At 35.6% G+C, this 25,790-nt stretch overlaps 1 protein-coding gene across 13 annotated transcripts in view; it reads right to left on the reverse strand.

Annotated features, from left to right (window-relative positions):
- The window catches only part of SHTN1 (shootin 1), a 123,282-nt gene that overhangs the window by 46,844 nt on the left and 50,648 nt on the right, over nt 1–25,790 (reverse strand). For all 13 annotated transcript variants that reach the window (XM_024253044.3, XM_054521559.2, XM_063727105.1 and 10 more), the window contains 5 exon segments: nt 24,374–24,542; nt 22,252–22,349; nt 19,271–19,352; nt 12,220–12,314; nt 8,446–8,592 (listed from right to left, as the gene is read on the reverse strand). In XM_024253044.3, the coding sequence (XP_024108812.3) occupies nt 8,446–8,592; nt 12,220–12,314; nt 19,271–19,352; nt 22,252–22,349; nt 24,374–24,542 (591 nt within the window).

The following is a 25,790-nucleotide window of genomic DNA, read 5'->3' on the forward strand; positions in this document are numbered from 1 at the left end:
ACATGCATTCAATACAAACCATACTTCAAATTCTGGATTTTGATCTTTTCCCAGGCTCACAATATGTAATAAGATACTCTCTCACAATCCTCTGCAGCGGCAGCCAGCCACAGCTCCCAGTCAGTCACATGATCATGAGAGTAAATAACTGATACTCTAGAGCAGGGGTCCCCAACCCCCGGGTCTTGGACCGGTACTGGTCCATGGCCTGTTAGGAACCAGGTTGCACAGAAGGTTAGCAGCAGGCATGAGCAAGCATTACCGCCTGTGCTCCACCTCATCAGATCAGCAGCAGCAATAGACTGTCACAGAACCGCAAACCCTATTGTGCACTGCACATGCGAGGGATCCAGGCTGGCTGCTCTTTATGAGAATCTAATGCCTGATGATCTGAGGTGGTACAGTTTCATCCCAAAACCATCCCCCACCCTCTTCCCTCCCCAGTCCATGGAAAAATTGTCTTCCACGAAACTGGTCCCTAGTGCCAAAAAGATTGGGGATTGATGCTCTAGAGTATACTGTGTTTCCAGTTGACTCTGCCCAATTGCAGGCTAATGCTTAAGCGTTCTGAGTACGTTTAAGGTAGGCTATGATATTCAGTAGGTTAGGTATATTATTTTTGATTTACAATATTTTCAACTAACATGGGTTTATCAGGACGTAACCCCATCATAAGTCAAGGATCATCTGTACATGAAAGACTGTAAGAATAACTGTATATACAGAGAGTATAACAGTTTTAGAAGTAGTGATTGTTATAATTTCATTGATAACTTTAATCTTCGGTACCCAACAAGGTATATATACAACAATTTAGTCCTATACCTCAGCTCGATTCAGTAGGTTCTAGGCATGTATTATTTACTAAATGATTTAACTGTAAGTAGCTGGACTTTTCAGAACCAAAAGTTAAATTCTAGCATAAACTGAAACAAAAACACATTCTTTTTTTTCTCTTTTCTTGAAAAGGCAATTCCTACACATGGGGACAAAAGAAAGAATGAAATTCTTTCCCTCCCACCCTATTCTCCAGTTCTCTTTCCCAGGGGACTGTTACCACCTGTCCATCCAGAGGTACTCTACATATATATCAACATTTCCTTTTTAAAATTATTTTTATTATTTATTTATTTATTATACTTTAAGTTCTGGGATACATGTGCAAAATGTGCAGGTTTGTTACATAGGTATACATGTGCCATGGTGGTTTGCTGCACCCATCAACCCATCATCTACATTAGGTATTTCTCCTAATGCTATCCCTCCCCTTGCCCCCACCCCCCGACAGGCCCCAGTGTTTGATGTTCCCCTCCCTGTGTCCATGTGTTCTCATTGTTCAACTCCCACTTATAAGTGAGTACCTGCAGTGTTTGGTTTTCTGTTCCTGTGTTAGTTTGCTGAAAATGATGGTTTCCAGCTTCATCCATGTCTCTGCAAAGGACACGAACGCATCCTTTTTTATGGCTGCGCAGTATTCCATGGTGTATATGTGCCACATTTTCTTTATCCAGTCTATCACTGATGGGCATTTGGGTTGGTTCCAAGTCTTTTCTATTATGAATAGTGCTGCAATAAACATATGTGTGCATGTGTCTTTATAGTAGAACAATTTATAATCCTTTGGGTATATACCCAGTAATGGGATTGCTAGGTCTAATGGTATTTCTGGTTCTAGATCCTTGAGGAATCACCACTGTCTTCCACAATGGTTGAACTAATTTATACACCCACTAACAGTGTAAAAGCATTCCTATTTCTCCACATCCTCTCCAGCATCTGTTGTTTTCTGACTTTTTAATGATCGCCATTCTAACTGGCATGAGATGGTATCTCATTGTGGTTTTGATTTGCATTTCTCTAACGACCAGTGATGATGAGCTTTTTTTCATATGTTTGTTGGCCACATAAATGTCTTCTTTTGAGAAGTGTCTGTTCATATACTTTGCCCACTTTTTGATGAGATTTTTTTTTCTTGTGAATTTGTTTAAGTTCCTTGTAAATTCTGGATATTAGCCCTTTGCCAGAAGGATAAAGTGCAAAAATTTTCTCCCATTCTGTAGATTGCCTGTTCACTCTGATGATAAGTTTCTTTTGCTGTGCATAAGTTCTTTAGTTTAATTAGATCCCATTTGTCAATTTTGGCTTTTGTTGCCATTGTTTTTGGTGTTTTAGTCATGAAGTCTTTGCCCATGCCTATGTCCTGAATGGTATTGCCTAGATTTTCTCCTAGGGTTTTTATGGTTTTAGGTCTTACATTAAAGTCTTTAATCCACCCTGAATTAATTTTTGTATAAGGTGTAAGGAAGAGGTCCAGTTTCAGTTTTCTGCATATGGCTAGCCTGTTTTCCCAACACCATTTATTAAATAGGGAATCCTTTCTCCATTGCTTGTTTTTGTCAGGTTTGTCAAAGATCAGATGGTTGTAGATGTGTGGCATTATTTCTGGGGCCTCTGCTATGTTCCACTGGTCTATATATCTGTTTTGATACCAGTACCATGCTGTTTTGGTTACTGTAGCCTTGTAGCATAGTTTGAAGCCAGGCAGTGTGATGACTCCAGCTTTGTTCTTTTTGCTTTGGATTGTCTTGGCAATATGGGCTTTTTTTTTGGTTCCATATGAAATTTAAAGTAGGTGTTTCTAATTCTGTGAAGAAAGTCAATGGTAGCTTGATGGGGATAGCATTGAATCCATAAATTACTCTGGGCAGTACAGCCATTTTCACGATATTGATTCTTCCCATCCATGAGTATAGAATGTTTTTCCATTTGTTTGTGTCCTCTCTTATTTCCTTGAGCAGTGGTTTGTAGTTCTCCGTGAAGAGGTCCTTCACATCCCTTGTAAGTTGTATTCCTAGGTATTTTATTCTCTTTGTAGCAATGGTGAATCGGAGTTCACTCATGATTTGTCTATTATGGATGTATAGGAAGCTTGTGATTTTTGCACACTGATTTTGTATCCTGAGACTTTGCTGAAGTTGCTTATCAGCTTACGGAGATTTTGGGCTGAAACGATGGGGTTTTCTAAATATACAATCATGTCATCTGCAAACAGAGACAATTTGACTTCCTCTCTTCCTATGTGAATACCCTTTATTTCTTTCCCTTGCCTGACTGCCCTGGCAAGAACTTCCAATACTATGCTGAATAGGAGTGGTGAGAGAGGGCATCCTTGTCATGTGCCAGTTTTCAAAGGAAATGCTTCCAGCTTTTGCTCATTCAGTATGACATTGGCAGTGGGTTTGTCATAAATAGCTCTTATTATTTTGAGATACGTTCCATCAATACCTAGTTTACTAAGACTTTTTAGCATGAAGGGGTGTTGAATTTTATTGAAGGCCTTTTCTGCATCTATTGAGATAATCATGTGGTTTTTGTCATTGGTTCTGTTTATGTGATGGATTACGTTTATTGATTTGTGTATGTTGAAACAGCCTTGCATTCCAGGGATGAAGCTGACTTGATTATGGTAGATAAGCTTTTGGATGTGCTGCTGGATTCGGTTTGCCAGTATTTTATTGGGGATTTTCACATTGATGTTCATCAGGGATATTAGCCTGAAATTTTCTTTCTTTGTTGTGTTTCTGCCAGGCTTTGGTATCAGGATGATGCTGGCCTCATAAAATGAGTTAGGGAGGAGTCCCTCTTTTTTCTATTGCTTGGAATAGTTTCAGAAGGAATGGTACCAGCTCCTCTTGGTCCCTCTGGTAGAAATCAGCTGTGAATCCATCTGATCCTGGGCTTTTTTTGGTTGGCAGGCTATTAATTACTGCCTCAATTTCGGAACTTGTTATTGGTCTATTCAGGGATTCAACTTCTTCCTGATTTAGTCTTGGGAGGGTGTATGTGTCCAGCAATTTATCCATTTCTTCTAGATTTTCTAGTTTATTTGTATACAGGTATTTATAGTATTCTCTGATGGTAGTTTGTATTTCTGTGGGATCGGTGGTGATCTCCCCTTTACATTTTTATTGTGTCTATTTGATTCTTCTCTCTTTTCTTCTTTATTAGTTGGGCTAGCGGTCTACCTATTTTGTTAAACTTTTCAAAAAACCAGCTCCTGGATTTATTGATTTTTTTAAAGGGTGTTTCGTGTCTCTATCTCCTTCAGTTCTGCTCTGATCTTAGTTATTTCTTGCTAAGCTTTTGCTAGCTTTTGAATTTGTTTGCTCTTGCTTCTCTAATTCTTTTAATTGTGATGTTAGGGTGTCGATTTTAGATCCTTCCTGCTTTCTCCTGTGGGCATTTATTCCTATAAATTTCCCTCTAAACACTGCTTTAGCTGTGTCCCAAGGATTCTGGTATGTTGTATCTCTGTTCTCATTGGTTTCAAAGAACTTATTTATTTCTGCCTTAATTTCATTATTTACTCAGTAGTCATTAAGAAGCAGGTTGTTCAGTTTCCAGGTAGTTATGCAGTTTTGCATGAGTTTCTTAATCCTGAGTTCTAATTTGATTGCACTGTGGTCTGAGAGACTGTTTATGATTTCCATTCTTTTGCATTTGCCAAGGAGTGTTTTACATCCAATTATGTGGTCAATTTTAGAATAAGTAAGATGTGGTCCTGAGAAGAATATATATTCTGTTGATTTGGGATAGAGATGTCTGTAGATGTCTATTAGGTCTGCTTGGTCCAGAGCTGAGTTCAAGTCCTGAATATCCTTGTTAATTTTCTGTCTCGTTGATCTAATATTGACAGTGGGGTGTTAAAGTCTCCCACTATTATTGTGTGGGAGTCTATATCTCTTTGTATGTCTCTAAGAACTTGCTTTATGAATCTGGGTGCTCCTGTATTGGGTGCATATATATTTAGGATAGTTAGCTCTTCTTGTTGCATTAATACCTTTACCGTTATGTAATGCCCTTCTTTGTCTCTTTTCATCTTTGTTGGTTTAAAGTCTGTTTTATCAGAGAGTAGGATTGCAACCCCTGCTTTTTTTTGCTTTCCAGTTACTTAGTAAATATACCTCCATCCCTTTATTTTAAGCCTATGTGTCTTTACACGTGAGATGGGTCTCCTGAATACAGCACACCGATGGGTCTTGACTCTTTATCCAATTTGCCGGTCTGTGTCTTTTAATTGGGGGCATTTATCCCATTTACATTTAAGGTTAATATTGTTATGTGTGAATTTGATCCTGTCATTATGATGCCAGCTGGTTATTTTGCCATTAGTTTATGCAGTCTCTTCACAGTGTCATTAGTCTTTACAATTTGGTATGTTTTTGCAGTAGCTGGTACCAGTTTTTCCTTTCCATGTTTAGTGCTTCCTTCAGGAACTCTTATAAGGCGGGGCTGGTGGTGACAAAATCTCTCAGCATTTGTTTGTCTGTAAAGGATTTTATTTCTCCTTTGCTTATGAAGCTTAGTTTGGCTGGATATGAAATTCTGGGTTGAAAATTCTTGTCTTTAAGAATGTTGAATATTAGCCCCCACTCTCTTCTGGCTTGTAGGGTTTCTGCAGAGAGATCCACTGTTAGTCTGCTGGGCTTCCCTTTGTGGGTAACCCAACCTTTCTCTCTGGCTGCCCTTAACATTTTTTCCTTCATTTCAACCTTGGTGAATCTGATGATTATGTGTCTTGGCGTTGTTCTTCTCGAGGAGTATCTTTGCGGTGTTCTCTGTGTTTCCTGAATTTGAATGTTGGCCTGTCTTGCTGGGTTGGGGAAGTTCTCCTGGATAATATCCTGAAGAGTGTTTTCCGACTTGGTTCCATTCTCCCCATCACTTTCCAGTACACCAATCAAACGTAGGTTTGGTCTTTTCACATAGTCCCATATTTCTTGGAGGCTTTGTTCATTCCTTTTCAGTCTTTTTTCAGTAATCTTGCCTTCATGCTTTATTTCATTAAGTTGATCTTCAATCTCTGATATCTTGTCTTCTGCTTGATCGATTAGGCTATTGATACTTGTGTACGCTTCACCAAGTTCTCTTGCTGTGTTTTTCAGCTCCATCAGGTCATTTATGTTCTTCTCTAAACTGGTTTTTCTAGTTAGCAATTCCTCTAACCTTTTATCAAGGTTCTTGGCTTCCTTGCGTTGGGTTAGAACATGCTCCTTTAACTCGGAGGAGTTTGTTATTACCCACCTTCTGAAGCCTACTTCTGTCAATTTGTCAAACTCATTCTTTGTCCAGTTTTGTTCCCTTGCTGGCGAGGAGTTGTGATCTTTTGGAGGACAAGAGGCATTCTGGTTTTTGGAATTTTCAGCCTTTTTGCACTAGTTTTTCCTCATCTTTGTGGATTTATCTACCTTTGGTCTTTGATGTTGGTAACCTTTGGATGGGGTTTTTGCGTGGATGTCCTTTTGTTGATGTTGATGTATTCCTTTCTGTTTGTTAGTTTTCCTTCTAGCAGTCAGGCCCCTCTGCTGCAGGTCTGCTGGAGTTTGCTGGAGGTCCACTGCTGACCCTGTTTGCCTGGGCATCATCAGCGGAGGCTGCAAAACAGCAAAGATTTCTGCCTGTTCCTTCCTCTGGAAGCTTCATCCCAGAAGGGCACCCGCCAGATGCCAGCTGGAGCTCTCCTGTATAAGATGTCTGTAGACCCCTGCTGGGAGGTGTCTCCCAGTCAGGTGTCTCCCAGTCAGGAGGATCCCAGTGGATCCAGGGGTCAGGGATCCACTTGAGGAGGCAGTCTGTCCCTTAGCAAAGCTCAAGCACTGTGCTGGGAAATCTGCTGCTCTCTTCAGAGCTGGCAGGCAGGAACGTTTAAGTCGCTGAAGCTGTGCCCACAGCCGCCTCTTCCCCTAGGTTCTCTGTCCCACAGAGATGGGAGTTTTATCTATAAGCCCCTGACTGGGGCTGCTGCCTCTCCTTCAGAGATGCTCTGCCCAGAGAGGAGGAATCTAGAGAGGCAGTCTAGCAACAGCAGCTTGGCGGAGCTGCAGTGGGCTCCGCCCAGTCCGAACTTCCTGGCGGCTTTGTTTACACTGTGAGGGAAAAACTGCCCACTCAAGCCTCAGTAATGGCAGACACCCTGCTCCCCACCAAGCTTGAGTGTCCCAGGTTGACCTCAGACTGCTGTGCTGGCAGCGACAATTTCAAGCCAGTGGATCTTGGCTTGCTGGGCTCCATGGGGGTGGGATCTGCTGGGCTAGACCACTTGGCTCCCTGGCTTCTGCCCCGTTTCCAGGGGAGTGAATGGTTCTGTGTTGCTGGAGTTCCAGGTGCCACTGGAGTATGAAAAAACACTCCTGCAGCTAGTTTGGTGTCTGCCCAAATGGCCACCCAGTTTTGTGCTTGAATCTCAGGGCCCTGGTGGTATAGGCACCCAAGGGAATCTCCTGGTCTGTGGGTTGCAAAGATGGTGGGAAAAGCATAGTATCTGGGCTGGAGTGCACCATTCCTCACAGCACAGTCTCTCGTGGCTTCCCTTGGCTAGGAGAGGGAGTTCCCCAACCCCCTGCACTTCCCGGGTGAGGCGACACCCCACCCTGCTTCAGCTCGCCCTTCATGGGCTGCACTCACTGTCTAACCAGTCCCAGTGAGATGAGCCAGGTACCCAATGCAGAAATCACCTACCTTCTGGGTTGATCTCGCTTGGAGCTGCAGACTGGAGCTGTTCCTATTCGGCCATCTTACCAGCCACCATATATCAACATTTCTTACTGAGGCAAAACAAATCAACTCAACCTCCCCACCAAGTTTGTAAAAACTTCAGAACTTCCAAGGATTAAATGTCAATACTCTTGCCACAGAGGCTTTGACAGGTGGTAAAAAGTAGCAGCTAACAGCCTTTCCTTCCCAAATGAGGTACATTATAAGTAGTATAAACATTGATGTAATTTTTCTTAAGTGGTCTCTTTAATTTGGAAGTCTTTGTTCCACTTCTTTGCTTCTCCTCTCCTACATTCTCCTCTCACCTACCACAGTGACTATCCTTTCTTCTTGGCACACAGAGGTAGGCTGTGTCAGCTGGAATAGCTCCACTCATCAAATTGAAATAACCACTTAGGAAGTCTTTAAACATACACATTTGTGCAAGTTTACAAAATCAAAAATTTTCTCTAAGCAAACAATTACTATGAATACGGATTGTCATTTTCTTTGAATAAAACCTATGCCCTCCAACAAGTGCTCTGAGATGAATACAGCCTCTTAGTGTGTGCAGTCTCCAAAAAATACAACGTTTCCAAAAATCGAATTTCCAGACTTTGCCTTATCCAAGCTCTTTTTGAGTTATACCTCTTTCCCCTGCCTCTTCCAACCCTTTGGACAGTTTAAAGATTATTATAAAGTCTACAATAGCGTGTTACAAATTTCAGTTTCACAACATTGAGTTCATTTAGTTACTTTTTTCTAAAAGGTGGTTGGAAGCACTTAGTAACTAAGGCAAAATATGAAACAGTAAATGACTGGACTGACTTCACTGGCGCCCTTCATCTTAAATATATGTGTGTATGCATGTATGTGTGTGTGTACCTAAGACTCCAGAAGAAAATGGGTTACCTTTTGTTGATGCTGAATTCTCTCTTCTTCAAGTTGCTGGGTGAGTTTTGCATTTTCATCTAAAGCTTTCAAAAGCTGCTGATCAGGGACGGAGCTCTGCAGCAGAAGGTGGCTTTGTCTCTTTAGCTTATTTTGCTCAATGAACATCTGCAAAAGTTTATTACAAGAATGTATATATCAATCAATCTCACATACCTCCTCAACTGTAACTTCAGCAAAAGAAAAGTACATGGAATTTTTATTAAATCATTAAAGGCAAATTCTGACTTGTATAAGTTTTAGAAGTAGTGATTGCTATGATTTCATTCCTTTTATATAATCTTTGATACCTTTACTCCTGCCCCAACAAGATATTTATACAATAAGCTGATCTTACTCTTCAGTTTTTAATATTTTATTATTGCTTTAAGATACATTAATATTAATAGTAGTAGCTAATATTTCTCAAGAATTTACCTTGTGTACTCTACTAAATATTTTATGTGGATTATTTTAATCCTTACATCAATCCTATTAAAGTGCTTCTACTATGAATAGGTAACATTTACTAAACACTATGTGGTAGATATGGTGGGAATAATTTTACATTCATTATATCATATAATCCTTAACACTATCAAGTGGACACCACTATCATCTAATTTTACTGATAAGGTAACTGAGGCTCAAAGAAGTTAAGCAACTTTCCCAAGAACACACGTAAGTGACAAGACCAGGACTTAAACCCGTATCTGATTTACATGCCCAAGCTCTTAACCATCTGGCTAAGTTCCTCTACTATTTACTAGATCTAATGTTTTGTTTTAAACTAATTAGTTTCTCCCCAGTGATAAAAGTAGTTAACAGTAGAAGGGTAAAGGGGAGAAGGGAGACAGTATATTTTATTGAGCACTGTATTAAGCAATTTATATGTGTTATTCATGAAATCCTCACAACTTTACATGATTGAAAATAACATTGATTTCTATTCACCTGTTTATTTCTTTTCCTTAACAATCTACCCAATTTGGCCAGTGACTGATTCCAAGTATGAAATGTTTTTGTAAACTCTGAAATCTGGCCTACCAATTTTATAGCAGAGCTTCACCTTTTCAGATTTTTAACAGCATTTTAAAATTTACATTGTAACTTAACTGAAAGCTCTGAACTGCAAAATGATTTGCTAAAGCCCTCATATTAGTTTGTTCAACAACTGCACCCATCATGTAACAGAAAAAGTCAGCAAATAAAACTCAGGACAAAAATATTTTCCATCAACCTCCATGTGGCAAGACCACAGCTTTAATGATTTATACAATCCTTAAGCTCTTGATCAGTATCGATTTCCACATCAACGTCAAGTCATGAATATACTATACTAAAACACTAACATTTTCTTCCAGTATGTCTTCCCATGAGAGGGAAAAAAAAGGTCAGAAGCTTTCCTTCTTTGCCTAGGGATTTATGAAAAGCCTACAAAACTACAACAGGGTTCGTAATGATTAAGAGTGGAGGGTAACTTTCAATTTTTATTTTATACATTTAGAAAATATTTGTATCTTTGTGCAAGGCACACATACTCCTTTTAATTAAAAATATAAAGTAAATTAACCTTAAAAATTGATTTCTAAGGCTCTAGACTATAAGCTCAAAGAGGGCAGGGCTCATATTTGCCTTCTTCACCATTGGATTCCCAATGTCAGCACAGTGTCTGGCACAGTAAGATGTTTGCTGCATGCCCTAAGTGGTAAGTAAAATGCAAACGAATGGGACTCTGTTGTTAAACTAAGTTATGTGTCTTTGTGCAGTACTTATCTGTTAAAAACCTGAGAATGCGTAAACTTTCTAAAAAGGAAAATATACTAGTTCCAATCTGGTGCTATTTTTTAAAAAAAAAGTTTTCTTCTCACTATTGTGTAGATTGAATCTAGACATTGTAAAATTGTTGAGTGCCACTGCAAATATTTATGCTGCCAATAACATAAGTACCATTGCTATTGCTTTCTTTCTCTCCTCAAACTTCTACCTCCTCATTCTGGGTTAACACGTCAGCATCATTGTTTCCACCAACCACTAAGACTGAAGACCAGGTGAACGGCAGAGTCAATCATTCATTTTTGTCTTCTGACTGCAACCTTGCTTCTTCCATCTGACTTCTCTGCTACTACATGGCCTTCAAGTTTTTCTTTGAGCTGCTTTGTATTCTAACATCATTGTGCAAACAACAGATGGAAAACTGAACATGTCTTGAAATGAGACCTGCTATTCAGGTCAAAATCAGCTGACCTTTCCAGTTTTGCAATAAAGGCGTCTTCACATTATCCCTGCTTCCCCTCCCCCTCCACTGTTTATTTCATTGCATTATTTATATTGCTGCAACGTTTTCCAGAGGGCTCTGACACACTTCAACTCTTTTTTCTTTCTTCCAAGTAATAACAGAAAAATATTTACTCACCTTTCATTAAACTCTCTAAATAAAATGAATCATAATATTTCATATCAGATCTACTTGGCCTAAACCTTTGGTAGAGTTCACTGCTAGCAAAGCTACGCTCAAGCACAGAAAGACCCCCACAAAACCATCATCAGATTTTCAAATGTCATTCCCCTAATGCCATGCTTTGTCTTCCTTCTATGCCTTGGATACCTCTACCTAGGACTGTTTTACATTTCCTGAGCTATTTCCCTTCAACCTACAGAATGCACACAAATTCAAACTACACCTACAGGATGGAGATCTCATTGCAGACCAGCTTTTGAGTTTAGCCGACTGGTGAACTCCTCATCCCCCTGGAAACCAGCCCCAGGGCCATGGAAGACCCAATGACTGCATGTCAACAGGTAAGCCGGAACAAGAGATGCTCAAAGCTGATCTCTAACATGAGAGGAAGATCAGTAGGCTGGTGAAACGCTGAGATAATGAATGTACTACATGGCAGTGTTCCACAGCCAGTGGAAGAATTTCCTGGCATAATGACAGCACTGCACAATGGCTGAAGAGAAATACTGATACCATAATACCGTTATCTGAGATGGTATATGGAGATACATCCCAGATTTTAAGCCTATTTGAAATGTACAGGCATCTTGTACCCAAGTTGGACTTTCCATCACAAGTCATGGGCTATTTCCCAATGCAATTCCTTTCCCTTACATAGCATTTTATAGTTTATACAATACTTTTTTAAAATTTTGCCATCAAAATCCACTTCGTCAGGTCTCTATTATTGTCCATTTTACAGATGGTAAAAGTGAAGCCCTGAGAGGCTGAAGAATTGCTCAGAGGTCGTACAACTAGTAACTGACATGGCCAAAATTTGAGCCCAGTCTTTTGACAATGAACTTGATACTATTCTATATCTGCCTCACTAAACCAGCAGATCCTTAATTCAAACTGGTAAGTTCTTATTCAACCTCAAGAATTTGTCTGATATGTCATCTGCAAGGTCCCTTACAAAACAAAAATTCAAAAGGTTTTTACGGCTGGGCACGGTGGCTCACTCCTGTAATCTCCCAGCACTTTGGGAGGCCAAGGCAAGCAGATCACGAGATCAGGAGATCAAGACCATCCTGGCCAACGTGGTGAAACCCCATCTCTACTAAAAATACAAAAATTAGCTGGGCACGGTGGTATGTGCCTGTAATCCCAGCTACTCGGGAGGCTGAGGCACGAGAATCGCTTGAATCAGGGAGTCAGAGGTTGCAGTGAGCCGAGATTGCACCACTGCACTCCAGCCTGGTGACAGAGCGAGACTCTGTCTCAAGAAGAAAATAAGATTTTTACAAGATACCCACCTCTTGTGCAAATGACTCTGCTTTCTTTCGAAGGTCCTTCTCCAGCTCCAGGTTTACTTGCATCTCCTCATACTCTTCTACAGCTAACATGGACACTTAAGGAGATAAAGGGAAAAAAACCCAGACAATAAGTCACACAAATAATCAGGAATATGGATGAAAAACAGTGTTGAAAAGATTCTTCATACCAGCATACAGGTACCCTCATGCATTCCTGGCTGGCATATAAACTGATAAAACCTTTTTGGAGAGCAACTTGGCAACATGAATCAAAAATCTAAAACTATTCACACACTTTGAATAATCCTACTTCTAGGAATGCATAGCATATACAGACATTTGGTTGCAAGGATGCTCTCTACCTCATTGCTGATAAAAGTGAAATGACATAATATCTAACACTGAAGAATGAGTAAATTGTAGTACAAGAAATATTATTCTGCCATCAAAATTATATTGTAGAAGCATACTTAGTAAATGGAAAGACATCTGTGATGTATTTTTAAAAATAGATTGCAAAAATTAGTGCAAAGTGAATTCATTTTTGTTCTTTAAAAGCCACAGATAAACCACATCAACAGCCATTTCACAGAATAGAAAATATACAAAAGGCCAATAAACATGTGGAAAGATGCTCATCTTCATTAGGAATCAGGGAAATGCAGAGTAAAAACATTTCTTACACCCATCCAAGAGGCAACTGATAAAAATTTTAAAGCATGGTTTTATTAAATTTGGTATGCAGTGAAAAAAAAAATTGAAGATAAAATTTTACATTTGGCATGTGTCTTAGAGAAACTCTTGGACATGTGCACCAGAGGACATGTCTAACATTTTTTATAACAGCATGACTGAGAATAGCAGAAATATGGAAACAGCCCAAAGTCTACCAATAGGATACTACTTAAAATAATTTTAGTGTAGTCATCTAATGGAATAGTATACAGCAGCGAAAACAAACATACCACAGCTGCGCCTGTCCACATGCGTGAATCTCACAAACACAAAAAGTTGCACAAGGTTACAGGAAAAATGATTCCATTTATATAGAGTTCAAAACTATGCAAAATTAAACAATGCTGTTTAGGGATATATACATATTTGGCAAAACTACAAATAAAAGAAAGGAAATAATAAAAATTCAAGGGAGGGGTAAGAGTAGAGAGGGATGTTCATGGGTTTGTAAGGTACCAGCAAGTATAAAGAGATTCCTTTTACTGGTATTTCCTCTGTCTTCCATATATATATAGGGAATACATATATATATATGGAATATATATATATAGGGAATACATATATATATATGGAATATATATATATAGGGAATACATATATATATATGGAATATATATATATAGGGAATACATATATATATATGGAATATATATATATAGGGAATACATATATATATATGGAATATATATATATAGGGAATACATATATATATATGGAATATATATATATAGGGAATACATATATATATATGGAATATATATATATAGGGAATACATATATATATATGGAATATATATATATAGGGAATACATATATATATATGGAATATATATATATAGGGAATACATATATATATATGGAATATATATATATAGGGAATACATATATATATATGGAATATATATATATAGGGAATACATATATATATATGGAATATATATATATAGGGAATACATATATATATATGGAATATATATATAGGGAATACATATATATATATGGAATATATATATATAGGGAATACATATATATATATGGAATATATATATATAGGGAATACATATATATATATGGAATATATATATATAGGGAATACATATATATATATGGAATATATATATATAGGGAATACATATATATATATGGAATATATATATATAGGGAATACATATATATATATATGGAATATATATGTATAGGGAATACATATATATATATGGAATATATATGTATAGGGAATACATATATATATATGGAATATATATGTATAGGGAATACATATATATATATGGAATATATATGTATAGGGAATACATATATATATATGGAATATATATGTATAGGGAATACATATATATATATGGAATATATATGTATAGGGAATACATATATATATATGGAATATATATGTATAGGGAATACATATATATATATGGAATATATATGTATAGGGAATACATATATATATATGGAATAAATATGTATAGGGAATACATATATATATATGGAATAAATATGTATAGGGAATACATATATATATATGGAATAAATATGTATAGGGAATACATATATATATATGGAATAAATATGTATAGGGAATACATATATATATATGGAATAAATATGTATAGGGAATACATATATATATATGGAATAAATATGTATAGGGAATACATATATATATATGGAATAAATATGTATAGGGAATACATATATATATATGGAATAAATATGTATAGGGAATACATATATATATATGGAATAAATATGTATAGGGAATACATATATATATATGGAATAAATATGTATAGGGAATACATATATATATGTGGAATAAATATGTATAGGGAATACATATATATATGTGGAATAAATATGTATAGGGAATAAATATATATATGTGGAATAAATATGTATAGGGAATAAATATATATATGTGGAATAAATATGTATAGGGAATAAATATATATATGTGGGATAAATATGTATAGGGAATAAATATATATATGTGGGATAAATATGTATAGGGAATAAATATATATATATGGGATAAATATGTATAGGGAATAAATATATATATATGGGATAAATATGTATAGGGAATAAATATATATATATGGGATAAATATGTATAGGGAATAAATATATATATATGGGATAAATATGTATAGGGAATAAATATATATATATGGGATAAATATGTATAGGGAATAAACATATATATATGGGATAAATATATATATAGGGAATAAATATATATATATGGGATAAATATATATATAGGGAATAAATATATATATATGGGATAAATATATATATAGGGAATAAATATATATATATGGGATAAATATATATATAGGGAATAAATATATATATATGGGATAAATATATATATATGGGATAAATATATATATGGGATAAATATATATATATGGGATAAATATATATATGGGATAAATATATATATATGGGATAAATATATATATGGGATAAATATATATATATGGGATAAATATATATATGGGATAAATATATATATGGGATAAATATATATATGGGATAAATATATATATGGGATAAATATATATATGGGATAAATATATATATATGGAATAAATATATATATGGGATAAATATATATATATGGAATAAATATATATATGGGATAAATATATATATATGGAATAAATATATATATGGGATAAATATATATATATGGAATAAATATATATATGGGATAAATATATATATATGGAATAAATATATATATGGGATAAATATATATATATGGAATAAATATATATATGGGATAAATATATATATATGGAATATATATATATGGGATAAATATATATATATGGAATATATATATATATGGGATAAATATATATATGGAATATATATATATGGGATAAATATATATATATGGAATAAATATATATGGGATAAATATATATATATGGAATAAATATATGGGATAAATATATATATATGGAATAAATATATGGGATAAATATATATATATGGAATAAATATATGGGATAAATATGTATATATGGAATAAATATATGGAATAAATATGTATATATGGAATAAATATATGGAATAAATATGTATATGGAATAAATATATGGAATAAATATGTATATGGAATAAATATATGGAATAAATATGTATATGGAACAAATATATATATGGAATATATATATGGAATAAATATATATATGGAATAAATATATGGAATGAATATATATATGGAATAAATATATATATGGAATGAATATATATATGGAATATATATGGAATGAATATATATATGGAATATATATATAGGAATATATATATATGGAATATATATATAGGAATATATATATATGGAATATATATATGGAATATATATATATATGGAATATTTATATGGAATATATATATATATGGAATATATATATATGGAATATATATATATATGGAATATATATATATGGAATATATATATATATGGAATATATATATATGGAATAAATATATATGGAATATATATATATGGAATAAATATATATGGAATATATATATATGGAATAAATATATATGGAATATATATATGGAATAAATATATATATTTATTTAACAAAAAATTTAATATATATATATAGACAGTTTTTTTAAGATTGGAAGAATATACACTAAAATGTTACTAGTGCTTATCTCTGGATTGTAAAGGTTGAGATTTTTTTCTTTCCTTACATGAATCTAAATTTTCTACCAAAAAAAGTATACTACCTGAATATATACATTTTTATGTATAAAAATATATTATATATAAAATATTAAATGTAAATAAATGTATAAATTATGTATATGTATATACATATGTATAAAATGTAAATATTTTATATATAAATATATAATATATAATTTATATGTATAAAATATATAATTTATATATAATATATATAATAATTTATATATATTATATATTATAATTTATATATTATATATTATATAATTTATATATAATATATGTATAATATAATTTATATATAATATATATAATTTATATATACATATATTATATAAATATAAAATAATTTTTATATATTATATATATATGTTTTATTTATTTATTTATTTTTTGAGAGATGGAGTCTCACTATGTCTGTCGCCCAGGCTGGAATGAAGTGGTGCAATCTTGGTTCACTGCAACCTCCGCCTCCTAGGTTCAAGTGATTCTCCTGCCTCAGCCTCCCGAGTAGCTGGGATTACAGACAGGTGGGTGCCACCATATCTGGCTAATTTTTGTATTTCAGTAGAGACGAGGTTTTACCATGTTGGCCAGGCTGGTCTCAAACTCCTGATCTCAAGTAATCCGCCTGCCTCAGCCTCCCAAAGTGCTGGGATTACAGGTGTGAGCCACCGCGCCTGGACATATAAGTTATTTTTAAGTGTTCTCCATATTTACAAAGGAGAGAAAGAGCCTTTGATGCATTCAGAACCAAAGAATCAGAGTTTTGTACCAAGCAGTTACTGCAAGACCGAAAGCTTCAAAAGGTCCTGTCAAATAAAAGTAATATAAATTCTTTGCTATTTTCAACATTCAGTGGCCTATTTTGTTAAACAGTGATAATGACAGGACAGAGGGAGTGATGACACCATTAGATAATAGGCACAAGCTGGGCAGACAGCACACTGTCCATCCACTTCTGGTGAGTCACCTCCACCCTGAGCTGAGTCATACCAACAAAATCTTTCAAAAGGCTCTCTTAACAGCTGCCTTCACACACTGTTCCACCAGGGCACTTCAATCCTAACTGACTAAGGACTGGTTTGCTGTGTAATGACATAGAATTTCAAACTCTGTACTCTGTAAATCTACAGCCTCTTCAGATGAAAGACTAATAAGTAAAGCAATAAGAGTGGTGATTTTTGATGTGAATTATAGGTCCCTGAGAGCTAAATGATTTTCAAGCCTATTTAAACAAGAAATTTCATGAAGAAAACAAAGAACACTATGACTATCTGAAGCCCTGGCAAGATAATTGACTCTCTTTTCTATGTCCAGAACACTATAATAAAAAGGGAATTTTCACGTGTCCTGGCCCTTCTGGCTTGGAATCTGAAAGAAATCAAGTTGGTCCTAGTCAGGTATTTATTTATATAATTTCTCTTTCTTCCTAGACAGGAGGCTCTCTGAAGGCGAGATCTACATGATTAATCCTTGCAGAACCCTTTTCCTAGCACAGTGAATCAAGACTGAAAATTCTACACCATTTCTATCTTTAAATACAGAAAGACTTGAAGAAATGTTACAATCCAGCATATTGCCCACATTTAACTACAAGGTCCTTTATTTACAAAAAAAAAAATCCCAGTTGATGAATGACAAAAAGATTGACAGCTACCACCAATAACAATAGGGAAGGCCCTGGGTCGCAAAGGTTTCCTGTTAGTGCTGCAGCTTCTAAACAATGAAAGAGAGTGACTGAGGGAAAAAGAGAGAACAGAAAGTATATTAAGTTCTTCCTACCACTCCCAGAATTACTTTTGCAGAACCACACTTTGGCATCACTTCCTTGTCTTAAACTGGGAGATACACGAAACAGCCCCCATGAGAGCTGATGCTGTGTTTTATAACTAGGTGGATAAAGTCACTGTTGACCAAAGTACACAAAGTTTTCTCTGGATATAGCCACTGGAGACATTTCCCTCTCACCAGGAGAGCAGGTCTGCTTTTCCTGATCATTAGGTTCATTTTCATGTGATTCATTTAAATGTTCAACAATCTCTTATTGCACTGACTGTCAGACAGCTCAGAACCAGATTTCAAATATACAGGCAGGAAATGTGCAAGACCTCAGAACAAGTATCCACTCTGTATATCAATCTAACTCTTACTTTCCTTTGTCCCATTTTCCACATCCTCTTAATTTAAAATTTCATCACATAATGTTACATGTTTTATGTAACCTCTTCTGGATCGAGAATTTACTAAATAACCTACCAAATATATAAATGCTGAAAGGAGAGCTAAAAAGGCCATGATCCCTGGATATATGTAAGACAGAAGTAGTATTTTGGTTTGAAGTTTCAAAATGAGTGGGTTCCTTGTTCCTCAAGTGAAATCACTTTTAGATGTCTCCAGACTCTAAGTTGGGTAATAAAACAATAGGAATGGGAGAGATACAATGCTAGAAAATCACAATATAGGAGAAGATTTGATTTACAGTCATACTTAGGCACACGTGTAAAATGACACACAATATATGCAAACAGAACAAACCGCATATGTATTTGAGAAGAAAAGACTGGACAGACTTACCTCTATTGCATTTTTCTAAGACTTTTCTCTGTTCAAGAACTTCTGAATTTAAAACAGCCTTTTCTTGTTTAACTTTATTTACCTAAAAATGTGAAATTTTGAGGGGAGAAAACACCAAAAATTGTAAAACAGGACATATGGCAATGTGTGATACTCAATTGCTGTTCAACTTTCAACATGAAGTTACAATTTAAAGCAGACATTGGTTTCAATGTGTTAAGACTTTTTATTAAAGCTCTTCTTTAAAGCTTCAAGGATAGCTATTTAAGTTAGGATGTATACCTGGTACAGAACTTATTTATATATTCCAGTTGGCACTGGCACCTAAACATGACAGTATGCTAGCCATCCAATGTAAATGATACATATTTTTTTAATTAAAAAAAACAAAGAATATAGAGATGGGGTCTCCTATGTTGCCTAGGCTGGTCTCGAACTCCTGGGCTCAAGCAATCCTCCTGCTTCAGCCTCCCGAAGTGCTGGGATTACAGGTGTGAGCCACCATACCCAGCCATGATTCATATTTTAAATGCAAAAATCCAACTAAAGATTACCCAGAAAATACAAGAATCATTTAGTCAAGATCCGATACTCAATTTTGGTATTCATTTTAAATGTTGATTAGCATTAGGAGATATACCTAATGTAAATGACTAGTTAATGGGTGCAGCACACCAACATGGCACATGTATACATATGTAACAAACCTGCACATTGTGCACATGTACCCTAGAACCTAAAGTATAATAATTTTAAAAAAATAAAATAAAATAAAATAAAAATGTTGATTATTTTTTAAGTAAGATGAACATGAACTTTTAAAATAAGACTTTGAACTTTGATGACTCTTGGCTTAAATAAAACACATATAAATACTCCCACAAAAATTTAAATTTCTGAAATAACTTTTGATGTCTATCAACGAAAGAGAATACTATAGAAAAGTTTTTTTTTTTAAAAAAAGAACATAAAGTAAAGCTACATATATCAAGGTAGAAGATAAATCTCAAATATATTGAATTTAGAAAGCAGGCATGTTTATAATATTTAAAAACACTCAAAATACTATGTATTGTAGTGAACATGTAAATATATGCACTGACATGATAAACACCAAGTTCAGAATAACGGTTGTTTAGGGAAACTGGGCAGGGAGCAAGGAGTATGCAACTAGAAAGAGTTACACCAACGCTTTCATCACTATGCTAATATTCTGTGAATTAAGTTGGGTAGCAGGTATATGGATGTTCATCAAAAATAATTTTTTTAGAGACAGGGTATCAGTCTGTCACTCAGGCTGGAGGGTGGTAATACGATCATAGCTCATTGCAGCCTCCAACTCCTGGGCTCAAACAATCCTCCCACCTCAGCCCTCTGAGTAGCTGGGACTACAGGCACATGCCACCATGCCTGGCTAATATTTTTTAAAATTTTTTTGAGAGACGAGGTCTTGCTGGTCTCCAACTCCTGGGCTCAAGTGATCCTCCTGCCTCGGCCTCCCAAAGTGCTAGGATTACAGGCGTGAGCCACTGAACTCAGCCCCATTACTTTGTTCATTATGCCTTCTCAGATGTCTGAAATAGCCATAATAAAAATAATTGTTGAATTGTCTTCCAATAACACCTCTAAGTGGGAAGGGAGAGAATCATCAGTAAATAATCACAATTGAGGAACAGAGCACACCAAGAAACAAAGATAATGGTCCTGAAAGTGGCTCTGAATCCATCAGCACCTCCAGATAATCTATTAACTGGTTCTTTTAGTGTAGGCTTTATTTTTGGTTTTGGTTTAAATTAGTAACTGGTACACATTGTCCAACAGTAAGGTCCTTTCCAAAATATCACCTTCCTTCTTCCCATTCATTACAACGTTTTGCCACAATAATAAAAGGTGCTCAGGCTGGGAAGTTGGCAGACTCTGCTTCCCAACCTTTTTTACATCATGGCCTCCAAGAAAATGACAATATGTGTGTGCAAACTGAGGTAATTGGATGAAGCTGCTCACTGACAGGATCAATACGTTGGCATGCTCATAAGCCACTTTATCAAGGTGCAGTGGCACATCAGTTGGGAAGCGCTGGGCTACAGAATCGAAGAACCACTGATACAAATTAAATCAAGAATCAAGACTGTGAAGGCAAATCCTTGAAGCCTCGTGCAAATAAAAGGCAACTGAGAGGGTCTTGTTCTTAAGACAGTTCAAAAGGAAAAAGAGGCCAGGTGCAGCGGCTTGCATTGGTGGTCCCAGCACTTTGGGAGGCCAAGGTGAGAAGATCATTCAAGTCCATGAGTTCAAGGTAAGCCTGGGAAATACGGGAACCCACACCTCTATAAAAATTTTTAAAAATCAGGCAGGCGTGGTGACGCATGCCTGTACTCTCAGTTATGTGGGAGGCTGAGGCAGGAGGATCATTTGAGCCTGGGAGGTTGAGGCAGCAGTGAGCTGTGATCATGCCACTGCACTCCAGCCTGAGTGTGACAGAGTTAGGTCTTGTCTCGAACAAAACAAAACACCAGAAAAGAAAGATTCTGTCAACAACCACTTGAACCCATCCTACCACCTATCATAAATGCCTGTGTTGGAGATACACAGAGGGACGGTCCTTCCCAATTGAACCAGTCATTCACTGGAAAAGCAAAACATGCTCTTCTTTCTCTACCAGCAGCAATAAAATATATGACTTGAAATAGTAGCTACTAGTCTTACAAATTTGCCTTACATAGCAAAAACTGGGGGAAAAACAGGAAACATGTCCATGCTATTTCAGAGTTTTATTTATTAAGCTAGCTAGGGGGTACATGAATCTTCATGATCTTATTTCCTCTACCTTTTTCTACGTCTGAAATTGAGGAGAGAAGATTAAAATTAGTACATGGTTCTCATGTTAGAAATTGGCTTATAATATTAAGTTCTTAACTTAGCAAATCCCCAAACACCTTGAAAATGCTAAAGCCCTTGCCTTTCAGGCCTGAGATACATACTTCTTCAATTACTTCTACGAGTTTGCTCTTGAGATTTTCCAGCTCAATGGCTAAAATCTTCTTTTCCTCCTGAACAGATACGATTTGATCTCGAAGTTCTGCATTTTTAAAGAAAAAAATATATATAAATAAACTTATTTTTAAAATAAGAAATCAATCTGGTCAAAAGAATTGAAAATGCCAGTCCATGTGCAGCTTATGGTCAAGATTATTTAACAATTAAAAGGAAATGAAGAACCAAAGGACAATGAGAATCTCATTTGCGTGGCCCTCCCCAAAATAGCCATGGATATTAACAATTTTATATCAGGCAACCTCACTACATTAAATGTACCAGATCATGTTTTCTTTGCATTCTATCAAAACCACATTAGAAAACTATCTAGCATATTGGAAGTAACATTTTTTAAGTTTTCAGCAAAACAAATTAAGGTGTAGTACTAATTTCTTTTTTATTTCATAATGCCATGGGCTGTTATCACAATACAATATAAATAAACAATTGGGCAGTTAATAATTTGGATATTTTGATTAGAAGTAAAAGATCCTGACTTGCTGCCAATTTATAGTCCTTAGACATTATTTGAACTGATTCAAAATATAACTATTTGAAAGAAGGGTTAATTCTAGTAATTTTCTCTCTAGAGTCATGGGTGTTTTGTTTTTAAATTTATTTCATAGTTTTATTATTAGGATTCAATGAAAAGTGTGTTACTAGAATGAGAGTATTATCAACTGCAAGCGCAAAAGCTTCTGGTGTTAAAGTTACTTCTGCCACTCAAATGTTTGAAAATACACACAGATTAGCACAGACTACTCAAATTTATATTCCGGCCTACTGTTTTGTCACTTAGGTTTTAACTGCCTTTAATTTCTTACTGTTTTCCAAGTGCAATAAAAAATATGTTATGTGGTTATTTGTAAATTAAATCAAACTTTTTACATAAACTCAGCTTGGAGAAGTTCTCAGAGACTTATTTCTAAATCACTTTCTCCATTTGCTGGCTAATCCAGAAAGAAGAACATGAAATCATATTGCTCAAGCTCGAACAGAAAGGAGAAAAATGAGCAAAGGGAACTCCTTTAAACTTCCTCTCTCTCCCTACCAACATGAATTTTATTTTGTGTTAGCTTGAGGGGTTGAAGAGTCAGTAAAGATGGTGTCTATAACATCCTTTCTTCTTTATACTTCCAGTTGAAATTTTATCTACCAAACAAATAAATGAATATTGCTTTTGACCTGTGTACTAAATTAAAATGTTCCAATAGTTATTGAGCCAGAACTGCTTTCCTACATCTTTAAATAAACATGTGTATGAATAAAATGAATGTGCATTTAGTAGATGTATCATATGATCTTGCCTTACAACACTACTTGTTAACCAACAAAAAGGGGTGTCGGCTAAATATATTTTTATTCATTGTTTCTTTCATTTAACAAAAATATCCTGACATATAGTACATATCCTTAAGGTTATAGTATAACTGGCTGTTTCCATTGAGACACTTTCCAAAGTGCTTAATTCCAAACAAGAAAGTAACTCATAAAGCACAATTGTTATATACCCCATGGTGATTTGGAGACATAAATAAATGATGTGGGAAGCTTTCAAAATACTGATGCCTAGGTCCTACCCCATCCAAAACTCTGATTTAATTGGCCTATGGTGTAGCAAAATTTTGGATAGGGTAGGATCCAGGCATCAGTATTTTTTTTTTTTGGTTTTTGAGACAGTCTCACTCTGTCGCCCAGGCTGGAATGCAACGGCGCAATCTCAGCTCACTGCAACCTCCGCCTCCTGGGTTCAAGCGATTCTCCTGCCTCAGCCTCCCAAGTAGCTGGGATTACAGGCACCTGCCACCACGCCCAGCTAATTCTTGTATTTTTTAGTAAAGACCAGGTTTCACCAGGTTGGCCAAGTTGGTCTCCAACTCCTGACCTCAGGTGATCCACCCGCCTTGGCCTCCCAAAGTGCTGGGATTACAGGTGTGAGCCACCACGCCCTGCCTAGGCATCAGTATTTTTAAAGCTTCCCACATGATTCTGATGTGCAGTCAGGGTTCAGAAGCACTATCCTAATGGGGTAAAAAATAAGCTCAATAATTAAGCAAAGAGTTCTACCTTTAATTTGCTTCTGACACTGTACTGAGACACAAGTCTCGGCGGCACCGTCTGTGTCCGTAGTTGAATCTTCATCATCAATGTTTATCTCTTCAGTTATTACATCTGGTCCCAGCTTGGCCATGTACAACATGCTGATTCTTTTCAATGTTTTATTTTCTTTATTTAGCTAAGACAAAATACAAAAACAGTTATTTTAACAGCAGCCAAATGAGTATCTTGGATTTTTAAACAATAGACAAATTAAGTATATTTTTGTCTTACATATTCATCAACACTCACAGCAGGACATAACAATTAGTGGATTAATTAAATAAGGTTTTATATTAAATTTATTTCTTTAACCAAGACCTGATGTCTGGATTACAGCCAGCAGCAAGTGGAAATGCTAGTTGTAACTGATGAGAAATATAAGGAACTAAGATAAAACACCAGTATAGATTAAATAAAATTTTGATTTATAGTCATTAATAGTCTTAAAAAAGGCACTTTATTTCAAGCAAATCTTCTGCTTGCTGTGGTGCTATGAAAACCTTTTAAATGTCTGTTTGCCTAACATCTCCGCTTTTCTGGACATTACCAGTTTCCATTGTTCCACATGATTTCAATGGGAGTGCCATGCTCTCCCAAGCATACCCCATCCCTTTGGCCACAGCGAATTAGTCCAGGGATTAAACACATGACCCAAGTGTGACCAATCAGATCCCCTCGCTAGAAATTTGGAGGCTGGAACAGAGCAACGAGTTTCTTTCCATGTGCCTGGACAGGAGCTGCTAGTAACCACATTCCACTACAGAATCAAGGAAAAGAGGAAGGTAGTTTTTAGAAAAGCTAAAACTGAAGCTGATGTGTAGAGAAAGGAAGAGAAAAGCAACGGAGAAAGGGTTTCCCACCAGACTCAAGCCCCAGACTCCAGTCCATTCCTAAACTGCTCCTGTCTCAGAGATTCTATGGAAGTCTCTGAGATTTCTAACAGATTCCTACATCATTTTCTTTTCTTGTTTAAACTAGTTCAAGATGTTGTTTCTACTATCTCTATTAAAAGAGTTCTAGTTCATAGCAAAAAAAAAAAAAAAAGGAATCCTACTTTGTTAATGTATTTTTTATTCCCGGACATGGAAACGAGTTTGTTTTTTAACTTCAGTTATTCAGCTATTATCACCTTCTTTAGCTAATGTGTTTATGTACAAGAAAATTTAGGACAAAGCACACACAAAGACTAAGGATGGTCCAATGTCCACAGAAGTACAATATGGTTTTGCTTATGTTTTCTCTTCCCAAGACTAAAAGATAAACAGTTTTCCTTAATTTGCGCACATCGAAGTATTCAGTAGATTATGTTCCCTAGTATAAAATGTAAGTTATAGAAATGCAAATACATTTCCTTTACTAGAGCCCTTGACCACAAAGACATGCT

Source organism: Pongo abelii, chromosome 8, assembly GCF_028885655.2.
Source record: "Pongo abelii isolate AG06213 chromosome 8, NHGRI_mPonAbe1-v2.0_pri, whole genome shotgun sequence".
Classification (NCBI taxonomy): domain Eukaryota; kingdom Metazoa; phylum Chordata; class Mammalia; order Primates; family Hominidae; genus Pongo; species Pongo abelii.